Genomic DNA, 17,924 nt, shown 5'->3' with positions numbered 1-17,924 from the left:
GATACTAGGTGCTACAAAACAGACTTTATGGAAGTGTCAGTGACTGCTAGACTATAACATGTTATCAATAGGAAGTTAGACACAGTTAAAGAATAGCAAATATTACCCTATGATGGTTCTAGTGTTAAATAAATTTCAATTTTAAATGAGGGAGAGAAGCTGTTAAAAATGGGTCTACCTGTGGTCAATCCCAGAATGCTTTGTGCCTACAGTACAAACCAGGAAGGCCACTTTTAACAGCTCTTTTCCCTCATTATGTGACATTTAAAAACAAAAATGCTGATTTACTGTTAAAGTGAACACATCTGGTAGAGAGCAGTGTTTGAGTTCATAATAACAAGTAATCCATGGAGGTGGCGGAGCTTAGCTGCATGTCTTTTGACTTCAGTAGCATCAAAACAGTGAGGCCACAGTGGTATGTTACTGGGGCCAAGAAGGCAACAGAACGTGGAGCTGTTGCCAGAAAATAATCCATTACCTGTAATCAACAAATTACTTCATATTTTACCTTTGATGCAAAGGAAAAATCAGAATGGATATTGGCAGTTTCCCACATCTTTATTTTTAACAACAAAACAAGTACCTGATTTTCATAATTAATGCATTCCTGACTGGAGTCCATGGTGATTCAGGACACTGAAGAAGGAAAAGTCCATTAAACAGGAAGTGTGTGCTAGCTTTGGGACTTTTGCACACAAATCAATAAAGGTGTTAAGTAGCAAACTTGTTTTTAAGGTGTTTGCCAGTGGACTGAATAATTATTTTAATCATCAATGCAGCTGTAAATGTTGAGCTTTACTGGAAAACAAACCCTGAATCACATTTATAGGTCATAAAGTATCTGCATACATACCAATCTTATTAAAATTTCAGCAATTTAGAGCAACCAAAAGTAGATTAGAGCGTGATTATCATTGCTTTCAAATTACATAACAGTTATTACAAGTTAGGTGGTATCATTTCATAAGGCACTTTCATTAAAAAACAAAGATGACAAAGAAAACTTCAAACATCTTAAAATAAAGTGCTACTGTTCTTCTAGATAGCAGCCAAGAACACCTTTAACCAAGCCTCAAAGGCTTTAAATGTCTGATAAGTGACAAAATAAAGAGCCACCTATCTTTGATTCAGTGTGTTGAATTATGGGTAGTAGCAGGTTGTACTTCTGAATAATTGATGCATACTAGAGCAAAGTCTTTCCTGTGATTGTAACTGAGCCCGGGCTGAATGTCACAGCAGACGGACTCATACTTAAGAGGAGAGCAGTGTATTAGTGTCACTGCAAAGTGGGGCATCCAGTGAGCATGTAGAGGGAGAGCTCTGCAGCAGTACTGACACAGAGGTGCTTCAGCAGAGGGAACGGCTTGAATGTGTAACAGAAGGGGGCAAAACTGTTTTTTTTTTCTATCAAAACTTACACTTGTTACATTTCTGCTGCAAGGCAACAACATTTATGTGTGTAATCAACAACATGATGACATCTTTACGTAGATGCTACATCAGTCTCATTGAAAATGCTGCGGTCAGAGTTTGCAGTTTGTCTCTGGTTTTGGTTTTCAAACCTATTATTGTGTCCTGGAAAATGTTAGTCTTCCTTTTACAAAAGGAAGAGTTAACCTTGATATATCTTTCATTATAATACCATACCACATGAAATATCTTATATTATAGCTATTTTGCACTCTTTTGAATTCAAAAATGGTCTGTAGCTGTAACCCTCATTCTCATGAAAACATGTAATTCCTCAAACTGGCTCTGTCTTGGTAAAAGAGCTTTTAACGTTTTTCCTCCATTATCTCTGTCTGAACTACAGGGTCACCTTAAACTTGAGTGATGTGTTAATTTAGATGATTTTAATAACATAATTAAGAATAGTTTGTCTTGTATATGCATGTTTCACAGTCCTATCCTGCTGATTTTTTGATTGATGCAGTCTTTATTTGTTTATTTACGAGAGGGAACTCCTGCTGCTGCTCTGGCCAGGACGATGAGAATACTCCAGTTTATGTAAAGCTTAAGTTAATGGAAACATTGTGAAAAAACATCAAGGATTTGTTCATGTTAGTGGAATTCTATGACAAATCTTGCTTCCTAGAGGACTGTCAGGATTATCTTTAACCTTTTACTGCAGAAAACGGAGCTGTGTAAAGTGAAAACGGAGAGCAAGCTCCTCAGGGGAGAAATCCAAACATGAGGATCAGAAAAATTCCACTTCACTAACTTTTCTCTGAGAATCAAAGCAAAAAAATTGCAGATAATGCTTCTGCTTTTTTTCTGTGTGCTGACTAAAGCTGGGGCCAGGACACACAGTACTGTCCCTCTGTAGTCAGCCTGGTGTGTGTGGCTCTATTCAAAATGGCTGCACTTTGAATAGGCCGGGGGAGTACGAGTAACAGGATGCAAATGGTTGATATGGAAAAAGCAAAGCTCGCACAAAAGCCTCAGTGTTTGTTTGAGTCAGTCATCATGTCTATTTTGTATTCCAGTGTTAGAGGATGGATGTTTTTTATGCAAATCTTATCAGCCACACAAATGCTGTTGTCTTAAAGCAAAATTGCTTTTAGAAGAAAATGAGACGAGGTAGTAGGTCAGCGTTAAAACATTATTTGTCTCATACTCTTCATAAAAATAGGTCTGTTTCTGCTGGATTCTAGGTCACTGCTCTCTTTGATTATATCAGTCACTATTTGTCATCACTTCCAATCCTATTAGACTAAGGAATGTGTTGTTTATGGGAGTTTACGCAGGATTGACCGAGACATTAGTGATAAGCATTTATCAGATATTAGGCATTTTCCAACTATTCCTTAACCTCTTAATCTTTCTGTGGCTTTCAAGAAACTTAAGGAGAAAAAATGAACTGATAAGGTGGAGGCAATGTGTCTGAAATATTCAAACTAGCTGTTGCACACAGTTGAACTTGCAAACATGTATTTACCAGCTAATAATATATAAATAAAGTTTATTCAGGAGCACTCTCCTTATACATTTAACCATCTGATTGCAAAATGGTTACAGTTTTACTTGGTGGGGAACACTCTGCTCAAAAATGCTCCCTGGATTAGTCAAACAGCATGCTTTGACTTTCCAGGCAGTGCATGGATACATTTATGACAATGCGTATTGAATACAATATAATTAGTTCAACACCAATTAATCCATAGAAGCATGAATCTGAATAAGGGTGCAGTAAGCATTATGCTATAAACGAGGAGGCTGGGATGGAGGAGGTTAAGCTTTGCCAGCTGCAGCAGCAGCATTGTGCATCAGCATTAATTCAAGCAGGGATTAGTGAGAAATATGTCATATTCAAATACACCGCTGTGTTGACGAATTGAGCAGTAATTGGCCGTGGGAGCTTGAAGGCGATAGTTGGGATCTGCTGGCTACTGATCATAGCTGGGCATACCTGCATGAACTAACACATTCAATAAATGTATGTGTAGGTTGGACATTTGTTTGGAAATCAAAAGAGCTGCAAGATTTTTAGTTCCTAAGCGTTGAATGTAAAGAATTTAAGGGATGAAATGTAAAAATCCTCTTTCTTAAAACACTGGTTCCCTTTGGGGGTCTGGGACCCCAAGGGGGGTGCCAAAGATCTCAGCGAGCTTTGTCTGCTCAGAAGTTGCCAAAATTAGCTACCAAAATACATACATCCATTTTGCCCTTATTTTTAAATCAGTGAAACAATTACAATCAATGTTGATCATGTTTCTTTTTTTCCTGTGCGTCCTGGGGGAGCTCAGCTCATTTCAGATATTGGGGGGGGGGGGGGGGCAACAAAGAGAATAGGATGGCAACCACTGCCTTGAAAGGTCCCCTTTTCTGTCCATTTATGCTTTCTGTGCTCCCAATCCAGCCCCTTGTACACTTAAAGACTCAAGGCTCGAGTTATGATTTAGTACAGTTGTCTTAAGATAAGCCTGTCTACCTGGCACTGACCCTGATCCAGTTCCCAGATCAGGCTCCTGCCTCTCTGTCTCGCCTCGTCCTGCCATGACGGCCGTGCTCGAGCAGTGGGAGACATGAAGTCACAGAGTTTCTGGGAAACTGGGCAAAAGGCTCCTCAGATAGGTCAATACGTAACACTGAGCTCAGTGTGGAGAAACACCTTGTTTATTTAGCCCAGACCTGGCTTAAAGAGAGATTTTCTTTTGCACAGCCTTTGAGCTGGGAAGCACATTGGGTAATTCAAGTGTTACGGGATAAAAAGATTGAGCTGTTTTGCAGATTTTGTAATCATACTATATTTACCTTCAGGGAGCTGGAAGTGAAGAAATAAGCTCAGAATAATAGCTTCAGTGTTAAACAGGCCAAAAGGAGTAAGAAATACTGTGTCCATTATAATGGGACTCTTATTAATTGTTTAATTAAGTATTTCTTGTTAAAACCACATGTCCCATTAACTTCTGTAGGTACTGGAGAGTTTTAAGATCATGGACTACAGCCTGCTTTTGGGTGTTCATGTCCTGGACCACAGCCAGAGAGAGGGGGGAGAACCGGGCCAGGCAGGGGGGGACGGGAGGAGACCTGTGGGCCAGAGGGTGCTTTACTCCACCGCCATGGAGTCCATCCAGGGAGACGGCAAGGCAGCTGAAGCCCTCACCACAGACGACACGTGAGTGGGCTCAGCTGGGGGAAAACACACATTATGCACACATATTTGGGCACATACACTCTGCCTCTGTGTGTCTCTTAATCTGCACCTTTTCTGTGACTGACACAGTTACACAACCAGGATCCTGATGCTCATGTAGTGTACATACAGTGCCGGTAAAAAGGATGCACCACTTTGGATCTTTTACCCTTTTATTGATTTTATAAATCAGCCATGATTAATATAATTTGGCTTTTTGACAAAAAAACAAACAAACATAAAACCTCTTTAATGTCAAGGTGGAAACAGATTTCTATAGAGTACTGCCAATTAAACAAAAATATGTAACATAAAATAAGTGATTGCATAAATATTTATTTCTTATTCATTACTTATTTAAACATAATTTCTCATCATTTTTATAGAGGTAGAATTGTTTCCTTATCTCTGGAAAGTTAATGCACCATAAAAACAGCAGCGCATCAGCTTTCACAGACAGTACACTAATCTTCACTCTTTTGATGCTGTGCTGTTACCATCCTTATCTTTAGATGCTTGATGCAGTAAGGCCAGTCTACATGGAAAAGTGTGTGGTTTTTCCCATATTTACTGCATAATGGCTCAGCGTCTCCTGCACCGGTGTGTATGTGCAGTAATTGGCCTAGAACATAAAAAGGGGAGCATTAAAGCTGTGCCCTTGACTTATTTACAAGATTTAGAGCGTGCACTTTATTGTGGAGCTTTAACAAGGAAGCACACCGATAGACTGCACAGCAACAGACACATATTCAAACATGTTTATGTTTTTATTACCAATGTGCCTAATACACTCTGTAATACATTACATATTTTTATTTGATTGATATTACTTTATAGAAATCTGTCCAAACTTGGACATGAAAGAGGATTTTTTTTTGCTAAAAAACCAAATGACATTGACCATGATTGATTTATAAAATCAATAAAAGGGTAAATTATCCCGGGGGGGGGGGGGGTACCTTTTTAAGGCACTGTATAAAACCATAGTTACACACATACAAACACAACCACTGCTCTGCATATTAACAGCAAAGACATGAATATGTACCCTTTTATGAACCTTTAAAAGAATTTCATTAAGAATTGTCAAAAATGACTTCTTGTATATTTCACTGTGTTTCAGGATGGGTGGTATCCCAGCAAAAACACACAAAGAAGAAAAGCTGCTCATCTTCCTGGGTATCATAGATATTCTTCAGTCATATAGGTATGAGAACTAGGTATGGTTACTAACTAACTAAAATACAGCTGTTTCTTCAATAGCTACTATATCAGAAACAATTAATGCTGAATTAAAGACACACAAATGAAGGTATGCATGGATGTTTAATGGCTGCATATAATTTTCAAAGTGATTAGACCGCTCTCCTAAAAGGACTTGGTCTTTTGTATCCCTCCACCGTTATTTAAATGGACACAGCAACCGATCTGTCTTCTTTATTTACAGATTGATTTTTTTTTTATCTTGAGACTTAAGTGAGGGATAACAGTGGAGAAAACCCTCTGGCTCATCAGCATTTTCGAACTTGGGGAGATTTTAATGCTATACATAAATCTCTGTCAGCCTGCTTGGTTGAGGCACTCAGAGTGGGTGAGGTGAGATCAGGACAAGGAGGAATCTAAATAAGCCTAATTTATCCTTTATTCCTTATAGCAAGCTTCCCTTTAAGATGCAATTGTAACCTAAAGCTTTGATGTGTTTTCTGCTGAAAATTGACCTCAGACTTTGTCATGCCAACGGGGAAGAAGAGAGTATAAAGAAGAAGTTGTTGGGTTAGTGGATACTTCATGACAAGCCTTCTTGTTTTGTTTCCTTGCAGGTTCATTAAGAAGTTGGAACACTCGTGGAAAGCTCTGGTGTACGATGGGGTAAGTGGATACTCTGCCCAGATCTGACACTGTTGCTTTTATGAATGAGCCTTTTATTCAGTCATGTACTTAACATCTACTGATAAAAGCACAACTTTTTCACTGTCTGTCCTCAGGACTCCGTGTCAGTACACAGGCCTGGGTTTTATGCCAGCCGCTTCCTCAAGTTCATGAGCACACGGGTCTTCAGGAAGACGCAACGTAAGTCTGCAGGTTGATTATTGTCACACAAGGGAAGGAACATGGCCCACATATGAAAAGAACAGAGTAAAGGGAAAGCAATAGGAAATAGAAAACCCTGAACTGAAAAGAAAAGTCAATATGTGGCCAAGTTTTATTATCTGGCTGTGTTATACTGATTGCAGTATTGTTTCCTTGTTTTGTCTTCTCTACACCCGAGGCACAAGGTCAGTTTATGGCTTGTTATTGCCTCAGCTCATAAGAACTTGAGACATGAATCATCATAAGCGGAACTGATAATAATGTACATCGTGTAAATCATCATATAAATGAGGAAATCCTTGTGGGTTACATGGGTAAAGTTCAATTTGCAAAGGTTTTCTGAGCCGTCATTCTCTCACTCTGGTTCAGTACACACAACCATAATCATGGGGAAGACTGCTGACTTGACAAATGTTCGAAGTACACTGTCAGCTTTCATAAGGAGGGTAAGCAACAGAAGGTCATTGCTGACAGGGCAGGCAGTTCTCAGAGTATCAAAGCAGATTCACAGAAAGTTGACTGGAAGGGAAAAGCGAGGTAAGAAAAGGTAGAGGGATGAGCAACAGGGATGAGCTCAGCTTTCAGAGGGTTGTCACACAAAGTAGATTAAAAAAATTAGGAGATCTTCATAGGGAGTGGACTGAGGCTGGAGTCAGTGAATCAAGAGCCACCACACACCGACTGGTCCAGGAAATGGACTACAAGTGTTGTGTTCTTAGTGTATTGTCAATCCTGAACCATAGACGTCATCAGTGTCTCACCTGGTCTAAGGAGAAAAAGGAACTGGACTGTTGCTCAGTGGTCCAAAGTTCTGTTTCCAGAAATTTAAATAAATTTGGAATTTCATTTGTAAATCAAGGTCCCAGAGGAAGATGAGAGGCACTGAATCCAAGGTGGATGAGGTCCAGTGTTTTCAGTTTCCACAGTCAGTGATGGATTGAGGCGCCATGTCATCTGCTGATGCTGGTCCACTGTGCTTTATCAAGTCCAGAGCCAACGCTGTCAGCCATGCTTCCATCTTCTGAGAAGAAGCTTTCCTTTTCCAGCAGGACTTGGCACCTGCTCACAGTGAAGCCAAAACTACCAGAAACTGGTTTGCTGACCATGGTAGTACTTTGCTTGATTGGTCAGCCAACTGGCCTGACCTGAATCCCAATCGCTGGGGAAATGTCACAAGAGATTAAATGTAATAAGATACAATAAGATAAGCTGTGATAGGATAAGTTACAATAAAATACAATGCAGCGTGGTAAGATATGATGTGATACCTTATTAGCCAAGTAATTCAAAATATATGAAGTTTATTGTTTTTGAATGCCCATAAACGTAAATATTCAAAAATCTGTAAAACATGTCAAACCCTTATATTCCAGGGCATAAGATTATGTCCTTTAAAACATCCACTCTACCCTACGGATATTAGGCCCAGAAATGAGCGAAGTAAAGCTGATGGATGTCTGACACTTTGATTGATCCTCAAGTCACAAGAAATAGTCCTGAAACTTTCTATTAACATTAAATCTAGTGCGAATGTTATGCAACTTTGAGGGGGGAAAAACATGAGTGAGGCAGTCATCTCCTATCAGCTTCGCCAAGTCTCATCAGAGGGAGGTGATGGGGAATGATTTAATTTCATGCCTTCCTGGGGAGGCAGAATAAAGTTGGCTTAAGGGACACTTGAGTAATTGTCATTATACCAGTTAAACAACTTCAATGCTAATTCTAGAGGCAGAGCAGAGGAGTTATATTGTGTGTGAACACTGCTTCAGTCAGGATCATCATCTCTTTCCACTGCCTCCTTTAATTATCCTGTCCTCTTACTCGTCCTTCCTTGAATCTCTCTCTCTCTCGTCATTCTCTCACTTCTTGTTTTTTTTTTTTTTTTTTTTTTACTCTACAGCACTTCGATTCTCCCCTTCAAAGAGGACTCGTACTTCCATCCCAGCTCTGAAGTCATCCTCACAGGAGATCCTTTCATCGCAAGCGGATGAGAGGAACGAGGAGGACAGGAGAGTCAGGCTGGGGGGGGCGTGCAGCCTGGCAAGCTTGGACGGACAAGGTATCAAAAGGTTTTTACAAGTTAACTTGAGAGTTTGGATCTTTCACAACATGCTCTTGTTTTTTGAAGTGCCTGAGTAATTAATGAGATTGTTGAAACTCGAAACCTGAGAGTTTCCTTGAATGCACTTTCACTATTTTCTACCCTTAAATGTAGCGTTTGAATCATCTTCTAGTTTCTGTGGCTGGCTCCAGCTTTTAAGAGAAACTCAAGGCCCATAAACAGCCACTAGCATGCGTCATAAAAATGCTGTCTTCTCAGCAGTGCCCGGCAAGGGAGCTGTCACTGGATGATACAGTAGTCCGCCATAATGGAAAGAAAACAGAGAGCAACTTGTTATAAGAAACCAAACACACAGTTTGCATGACTGTGTACATAAGGCATGTGTAAAGATAAAGAATAGTTTAACTTCAATATCTGCTCCTCCTCCTCTTTCTTTCTTAATGTCATGTCATGGTTACTATCTAAGCCCAGAACAAAAGGGAAGATGTGGATCAGGTTTTTGTCATGATTGATAAGCAGCAGTCTGACCTTTGCTTTTATAATAAAAGAAGATCCACACCAGCACAAACAAGGGTGTGGAGCTGGAAGAGAAGTTATGGAGTCATGAGTCCTCTTTTTTTCACACCCACAACCATCACGTTCAGCTGTGTCATAACAAACTATGAAGCAATTTGGATTGCCTTATTTTCTTTATACTCTTACTTTTTCACTGTTCAAAAGGAACCATTGAGATAAGTTACAGTAAGTTCTCTGCCCTCATCTCAGTCTGTAGAATCACTAGAAAAAGGCCTTTCCAAGAGTAACCATTTCTTTTTGTCCAGATTATACACTGCCAGCTGTATGTTTGATCAATACACCCATACTTAGCTTTATTGATCATATTGATTGCCTAATGAAGGATTTATGTTCTTACAAGGAAAGATGGCAGACGGTGTCAGCATTGGTCGATGTGTAAAAGGGAGCTGATTTTAAAAGCTCATTTTACTCCTTATGAATAAAACACAGGCTGTAGAAATACATCCAAAATGTATATTTGGACAGGAAAAAGCTTTTGAATTAAATCAATTTTGAGTCTTTGCAGCAAAAGACTGGGATACAAACTGAGGCCTGGAATTCGAATCTTTGCTTTCAACAATAGAAAGTAGGAAACCTGGATATGCTTTTTAATTTATGCAGAAGTGGGCAGAACTTTTAGGCACTTAGGGCACTTGAGGGCGCTTAAGGGCACCATCGGGCAAGAAGGGCGATTGACAAAACCCCGGTTGTGCTCTGGATGTCCTAAAAGAGATGTTGTCGAGCTTGACCTTGGCTGCTGAGCAACACACGTGCCAACATGTGTCAAGCATGAGCCCCACGATTTGGCCCAGCGGGCCCTGTGATGACCTCAGCACCCTACATGCCTTAAACATATGCACGTGACTGTATTTATGATGTTTTTATTTCCCTCCTCAGCTGTGTTCGGCTCTTACCTGCGTCCTGATCTGGTCCCTGCCAACCCGTCCTTCTACGAAGGCTCCTCCATGGGCACCATCTCCACCTCCTCCATCTTTGTCAACGTGGACAACCAAACAGAGGAGAGGTGCAGTGTTGGCTTTGTTTACCTTTTTACTTGTCCATGTTGCTCACATTACATGGAGACACTCTGTTGATTTAGCAGTGAGGTGGTTAGTTTATGTGAGGTTACTGTACTCAGTATATTGCTTTCAGGACGGGAAGGAGAGCATGCATTATTGGCCACACCCAACAAACACACATGCCTCTCGCACACTCCCACTTCATTGTCACTCGTGTGCCAACATGACAAGATCTTACTGGTGATGTGCGTCATGGAGCGGATGACTCAGCTCAACAACATACATGCAACACACAAACATACACCTCCTACACTACATGTGGAGAGAGCAGTCACAAATGAGTTGTGTGGTTGTGGGGACCATTTTTTCATTTTCAAAACATGGAGAAAAACCTGCTCCACAAGTTGTACTACATGAATTTCCCATAAGTTTCTCCACTTATCCAGGGAACCTCTGAAAGTTTGACTTGACTTCATGTAAGAGTTGAATAGCTGAATTTGTATCAAGTTTTAAAAGTAATATCAAGTATTCATTTAGTAATGGCCTTTTTGTCATAAAACTTGAAACAAAAATTAATTTGCTCTTACAATTTAACTGATATACCAGTAAAACTAGGTAGTCCCTTGATATTTTCGCACACATTTTTTAAGGGAGACCTAACCAAGATCGCACTCCAGTCACATTTTAGAATAAAATATAAATAAATATATAACAGGTATGATATATTACAGATCCCAGAAGAGGTAATGCTTCAATATTAATCACTAAAAGGTGTTGTTCTGTGGTTCTTTTCTTGATTTATTTATCTTGTTTACTGTAATTATCAGTTAATTCGCTATGTTGCCTTGATGTCTCAGGAAATTAACTAGTTACTGCTGGACAACAAGCATTGATTTATGTTACTTAAATTTAATCTTTCATGGAAAGAAGATGTTTGGATACATCTTTAATTCAAGAAAATCAAATACACTAAATTCAACTTAAGGTCCCTGTAAAGTGAAATCCAAACTTTGTGTCTTAACACACTACATATTAGCCCATGACTGGCTTGCTAGGGAATTACCCAACCCCCCTAAGACTACAATGAAATCCCTGAGGAGTTCATCTCAGTACAGTTTGTTATTAGCCAATGTCACTGCCTTCATTGGAAGTTTTTGTTGGTTCATTGTGAGGTATATTTCCCAAATCTATCAGCCACGGTGGTCTACCGTCATTAAAAGCATCATAACAGAGATTTGTGCCAGAAAACAGTGAATGTACTCCCCATCTTCTGTCTCTTTGCTCTTGCATAGAGCCAGGCAGCTGTGCTCTGATCAAAGCTTTTTTTTTTTTTTTTTTTTTTTAAATTTGAGAGGATCGTATAGAGTGGTGCAGGAATAAGTCCTAAAAGGCGGAAGTAAGTTAGCATTTTAGCACTTCTGGTTCCCTCGTCTGAAAGTCTGTGGGATTTTTGAATGAGTATTCGGTTAAATGCCTGAAATAAGGTCTGTGGTGAACACAAGCTCAAGAGAGTTTCACGTTTTATCCTACAACATAAAATACATCTGAAACATTCCCCACCTTTGAATTGTGTACCTTTTCACGTCTTAACAAAGGCGGTTGATAAAAGACAGTCAACAAGGACTACAGCATACTATACGTGATCATCCGAAGAGCAGCAACTGAGCCTGACGTTCACTTGTATCCGTGGGTGATGACATTAAACTCAGTTGACCGTGTTGTAGTTCAATATAGCATGATGTTAGCTTTTTACTTTCACCAGTCAGATTAATGAAGTAGATATGATGTTTATATTATCAATTTGTGAAGACTATCTTTATGAAGAAAACGTGTAAGTTTCATACATTTTTATTGGACACAGACCTTATTTTCAGCAATAATCCAAAAACCCATTTAAAAATAACATAGGCTCGACGCCAAGGGAACCCATGCAACGCTAACCTCCAGGTTTGCCTACAAAATTACGTCACCACTGCACCACTCTATTTCTCGTGAGTGGGTGTGGCTTCAGCTCATTTAACTGACACCCTACAGAGCAGATTTTACTGCTTCATTTCTCATGATTTTGAAGCTTGACTTCATAAACTTAGAAATGTTTTTCTCAACTGAGATTTAGCCTGGTGGTTCATAACACATCAGCCTGTCATACAACACACCTAAACTTCACTTTACAGTGACTTTAAGTTAGGAGCTTGTATTCCCCAGATAAGTTGAATTGTATTTAATTTTACTTTCAAGATTTATTTTTGAGCTTTTATGCCTTTATTTAAGAGATAGAATGTTTGGGAGCGCTTCGGGGGTTAGAGCCTCTATACTTGGGGCATGTGGATATAGCCACTAGGCTACTGGTGCTGCAGATGAGTTGTCTTTTAGCATGGCCCTCATTTATTTTCCAAGGAGACTTAATGATTTAATTCTAGAATATTCTCAAAATTATCACAAATACAGTGAATGTAGTGTTTTATACTAATAACCTAATGTTTACCTACATCACTTCATACTCCTGCAGTTTATGAAGGTCAGTTTCAGGCTCCATCTTCACCCCTCTACGTGTTTCCATCTCTTACCTCTCTGCCTGTCCTGCAGTGTCAGGTTCAGCTGGCTCTCTGAGGCTCCATTGTGTGACTTGCCTGGTCTTGTCCCCTCATCAGTCACCTGCTGCTGCTTTGACATTGTTCTGTCAACTGTCTTCATAAATATTTAAACAGCCGCTTTGACACGGCCCTAGTTAGTACCATTATGCTGCAGAAACCCTGTGACAAAAGGAGGACAAGCGGGGTAGTGGAAACTGTACAGTAACCAAACAATAATCCCTGTCTGATGGCCACTCGGCCTGATACAGTAGCAACACGTCATGTTAGGATGCTTCAGGGGAAGATTGATCTAGAATAAATCCCCCCTGTATTTCATCCGTGTTTGAAAGTTTTCTCCCCTCTGCTTCTTTTTACCTGGCTTTTCTCTTGACTTTGAGCTCAAAAGTAGGCAGTCACATGTCATAAAGAGTCAAAACACATTCCTGAATATATCAGGGAGTCACCTGATGTCCGTATGAGGAAAACAGATCTCATATCACCCCCTGGTGGTTGAATAAGACATAACTATAGCTAAATATTTGTGTAGATGCAGTCTTTTGCTGCATCATTTTCTCTTGCTCTATTGAAAGATATTTTTATGTTGCATAGTTCCTTTCTGAGGTGCATTTAATCCTCATTGGTGAGGATTCAGAGAATGAATGCTTTTCCTTCTTTGAGGAAAAAACAAAATGACTTGGATTGTAGTATTCCATCTTCAGTAAAAATCAATTTGTATTCTGTAGTTTTATGCAACGTGTGACCATTTGTGTTAAATATTCTACCAGCAAAGGAGGCAGAGGTATTCCACCGAGAGGATTTTGTTGATGCCCTGAAAAACCTATCGCACATGTAGCCCTGAACATCTATTGACTTGCTCACAGCAGAAAGGAAAGGTTTCATACAGTTTATCTGTCACACCTTGTTGATAAGGGATTTGAATCTGTTTTGGGCACTTGAATACCAAGTGGTAATCCTAAATCAGGGGTTCTCAAATGGTGGCCCGTGGGCTGCTTCCGGCCCGCCAGCAGGTGTCATCTGGCCCGCGAAACATTTGGGAAAAAAAGATGGAAAATATAAAAAATATAATAATTTTTAATTTTTACCCTCCTAGGTGCTTAAAATACAAATTTTCACTCATTTATTATGATCTTTCTATAATTAGCAAGGAAAGGTCGCACTACTATGCAATAAATGAGTTAGATATGGTTGAACTCTCTTTAGGGCAGGGAGAAACATCGTAAAAAGACACACGGCAGAGGGCTTCAGCACCTCGACTCTGCAAACATGCTGCCTAAAAAGAGGCTGATACAGACTGCATGACTTTTAAGACTGAAGGAGCAGTATTATTGTCTAATTTAATACTGATTATTTTGTTAAAGATGAAGAATTTAACCACCGTGCGCAGCTGCACGAACTCTCATTGAGTCCAGCCCTTCCTGCACCTCTGATAGGTTTTCTGCAGCTTAGGCCTTAACAAATGTCAGAGGCTTTTGCCTTGTAAAACCAAACTTCTAACCCTGTGGGGGGTTAAAACAGCTGCTCTCAGGATAGCAAATACTTTCCCTGCATAATTGTCCATCGGTTCCAAACACAGACATCGTATCTTGCTTTGGTGATTCAGTTCATTGTCAGCCTGATTTAATCCCTCATTATAAAGAATCTGTAATGCCAAACTAATACCAACTACATTTATTTACATACAATTTAATTTTATGTCAACAAGACATGCAGTTATGGTCTTGATCATTAACGTTTAAACGGGACATAGTTTATAAATCCTACTATTTGAATCCAGGTCTCGTCAAAAAAATGGTAAAAATTTCTCTCATAACGCTAAAAAAAAAAGTTTATAACTGAAAATGTATTCTAACCTGGACACAGGCTCTCCTATGACACGAGAGATCGGCATTTTTGGTCTTGGTGCAGCACTCACAGACATAATTACGCACAGAGATGCACCACTTCATGACGTGCGCAGGGAAGTCAGGGAGACTCAGAGAGAACAGACATGCATAGGAACGACTGTTGTGGCTCAGACGTGCTTATAACTCAAGTTTTCACTCAGTAGGTGAGGTGAGGACTCTCTTTCTGGACTCTGCACTCATCCTAGGTTGGGTGAAATAATCTCAGGGTCTGATCAGATATAGTGGACAACGGGTTGCCATTTTAAGCCATAAACAGTCATGCTGAATGAATGTTTCTAATGAATACCCAGTCTTGTAAATTTAGTATCAGTGGGTCTTAAAAACGTTAAAAATGGGAAAGTATGCCACCTGATACAAGGACAGCAGGACTGACCTGTTTAGATTACTTGTAAATAAATCCTCTGTCTAAAGTGTAGCTAATTAAGCCATACTCTGTGTGAGGCTTTCTGTCCTTGAAAAATGTTGGCTCCCAGGAAAAACTAATTGAGGACCCCTGCTCTAAGTAGTGGGATGTTCAAAGAAAAAAAGGCTGGGAACCACTGCTTTAGTAAACAGAAAGCCAGTAAAAACCAGTATTATGGTTGCCAAACAATTCCTCCTTCTGTGTCATTTTCCCTTTTTATGTCTTCAAACAACTGAAAAAAAAAATCACCTCTCAAACATTAGCTGGCTCCTGTTGCTCAAAGAAAAAGCAAGTTTTCAGAACTTGTTCTTCGCGAATTCATCACAACTCCCTCATAACTTTCCATCTGAAACTGAGTCGTGATTTCAATCTAACCAGTAAATCACTGTGGGCTGTTCGCATAAGAGAAGGGCAAATGAGTTCCAGTTATCAGGTCATCACTTGAGATGTGTTGTTGGGGCCTCAATCAAGGGGGAAGTACTAAGGGCTTTATGGGTAAATTTCAGGGTAAAGACAGGTCCTGAAACTTCAAATTGTAAACAGGGCCTTAGTCAACTAAGGTGTGTGGGAGGGTGAATACTGACGGCCTTGCTGGGAAATCTTGAGGTAAAGACAGGTTGACAAAATTTGCTGCTCACTAAGGTTAATTCATGGAAATTTGAGTTTTATGCATCCAGTCTCCTAAATGTTTTGTGTGTATAATTTATGCATTTTCTTTACTTACTTGCAGGACAAATAAAGTAGTAGTGAAAGTCTACTACTACTACTACACTACTACTACAGGTGGTTAATAAGAGGATCTATTTTTCATTTTCAGAGAGGATGTTGGATCCAGCTCCACATTCACCCTGGAGGACAGCGCTATCTGCCTCACATCAGAGCAGAGCACCATGGACGTGGACATAGACCGAGATGACGGCTCCGTTCTGGATGTGTACTTAGTGAGTTTTGTCAGTCTGTGATTGCAGGTCTAATTCTTGGAAAATTAAATTCTGTCTCTGTATTTTTTTTTTGTCACAATTTACGACGATCTTTTCCTCTTTATCTCCAACAGTGAAAAAAAGCAGTTCCACAACCTTCATTTCCTCCTGCCAACCATCAGACAATCCCCGCCCTCCATTGGACAGACCAGGCCAGCCTTTGACTCCACTTCCAGTGCTGCTACATCAATTTTGCCACATATTGCCAACATATTCAAAGACAGTGATTCTCTTCAGCTTGATGGACTGAAAGACTACACAAAGAGAGTCCCAGCGATGGACATCAGCAGGAACCGTGACATATCATGCAATGTGACGAATATTGGACCGAACTGAGTGCCGCTTTTAGAGCATGAGTCAGCGCAGTGCCATTTAGTTTTATATATGTAAACTATTTTCAATGTCCTTCACAGAGACCTTAAGAATTGATTTATAAACTGTATATATGAGGAGAGGGTAGATACATTTCTTTGTTTTTTTCTGCTGACCTGAAATATATGAAGGAGACTGTCAAAGTTTGCAGCTACATTATAGAGGCTGAACAGAGGAGTTTGCGATGAATTTGTGAAGGCGCCTTTGTCCCTAGTGAACAGGGATGCGATGGTCACCACATAGAAGCAATCCGTTCAAAGACAGATGACGCAGATGAGAAAGGACTCATTTGAACAGATGTGATGGATGTTGAAACTCATGAGGCCAAACACAGACTATGATGTTATTAAAGTGGCCCATTATTTTCCCTAAGGGGCAGTAAGTGTTACTGCCCTGACAGGACCCAGTTGCCTTTGGGATGGGCTGCTGTAAAGTGAAGTGAGAAAAGAGTTACTGGATCTCTGATGAAGCACAGAGCAGAGACGCTCCACTCGCTCTTGATAAAAAAGGCACTTTTGACATTGGTTGTGATTACTGTAAGACATATTTTTCTCTGAAGGACTTGCTTAGATGGGTGAACTACCTGACTGAAGCACAGGTTTGGATATAAGAATATGCACTTTTCTTTTTTTTCTCTTTTTACTCTATAAGTGCACACCTCTGTAAGTCAATGATACTACATGTACAGAGAAAAATGAAGGAACATTGTAGATCATTTTTGATGTGGAGCTTCTAGTTTTGTGAGGTTTGTGTCATGACTGAAATGCTTTTACTCAGGATATCCTTTGATACTGAACAAGTGTGTCCTTTGCATACTACATGAAGAAGCTGTCCGATACCTCTTCATCAAAACCATTTCCAAATGGCAATGTGTAATTTCATGATCACATGTTGATTCAGAGCATAATTTATTCTGTATATCTCAATACTTCACCATCTGCTGAAAAAAATCTTTAAAATCGCTGAATGTAAAGACAATGCGTATTTATATATGATGAGACTCCTCGAAATAAACTGCTAAATTTCAGTGTCTACTGTTAAGTTACTGAATCATCTATTTCACATCACTGCTGAGTATTTGTAACCTGACACACCAGATGCACAGCCATTTATATCCATTGCATGCATGTATTTTACATTCTTCTGGAAAAGCTCTCATAGAGGACGTCTGGGAAGGGCAGGACTTTTCAGAAAATTCCCAGGCAGTGATTGGACCAACGGTTTGTCACATTCAAGAAAGAATTAATTTGTGCGCATGCGCAGCTCCAGAATTAACAGTAGCTTGACAGGCAGTCTCTACCATGGTGC

The 17,924-nt window shown here is 39.8% G+C and overlaps 1 protein-coding gene across 1 annotated transcript in view; it reads left to right on the top strand.

Moving 5' to 3' along the window:
- pip5k1bb (phosphatidylinositol-4-phosphate 5-kinase, type I, beta b) overlaps window positions 1–17,643 on the top strand; it is a 55,009-nt gene extending 37,366 nt beyond the window's left edge. The window contains exons 8-15 of the mRNA XM_041787262.1: window positions 4,416–4,618; window positions 5,760–5,843; window positions 6,457–6,505; window positions 6,622–6,706; window positions 8,628–8,786; window positions 10,242–10,368; window positions 16,082–16,205; window positions 16,319–17,643. Of these exons, the coding sequence (XP_041643196.1) occupies window positions 4,416–4,618; window positions 5,760–5,843; window positions 6,457–6,505; window positions 6,622–6,706; window positions 8,628–8,786; window positions 10,242–10,368; window positions 16,082–16,205; window positions 16,319–16,321 (834 nt within the window). The 3' untranslated portion in view covers window positions 16,322–17,643. The remainder of the gene's footprint in view (window positions 1–4,415; window positions 4,619–5,759; window positions 5,844–6,456; window positions 6,506–6,621; window positions 6,707–8,627; window positions 8,787–10,241; window positions 10,369–16,081; window positions 16,206–16,318) is intronic.
- Window positions 17,644–17,924: the final 281 nt, after the last annotated feature.

This window comes from Cheilinus undulatus, linkage group 5 (genome assembly GCF_018320785.1).
Source record: "Cheilinus undulatus linkage group 5, ASM1832078v1, whole genome shotgun sequence".
NCBI lineage: Eukaryota > Metazoa > Chordata > Actinopteri > Labriformes > Labridae > Cheilinus > Cheilinus undulatus.
This window is presented reverse-complemented; position numbering and strand designations above follow the sequence as displayed.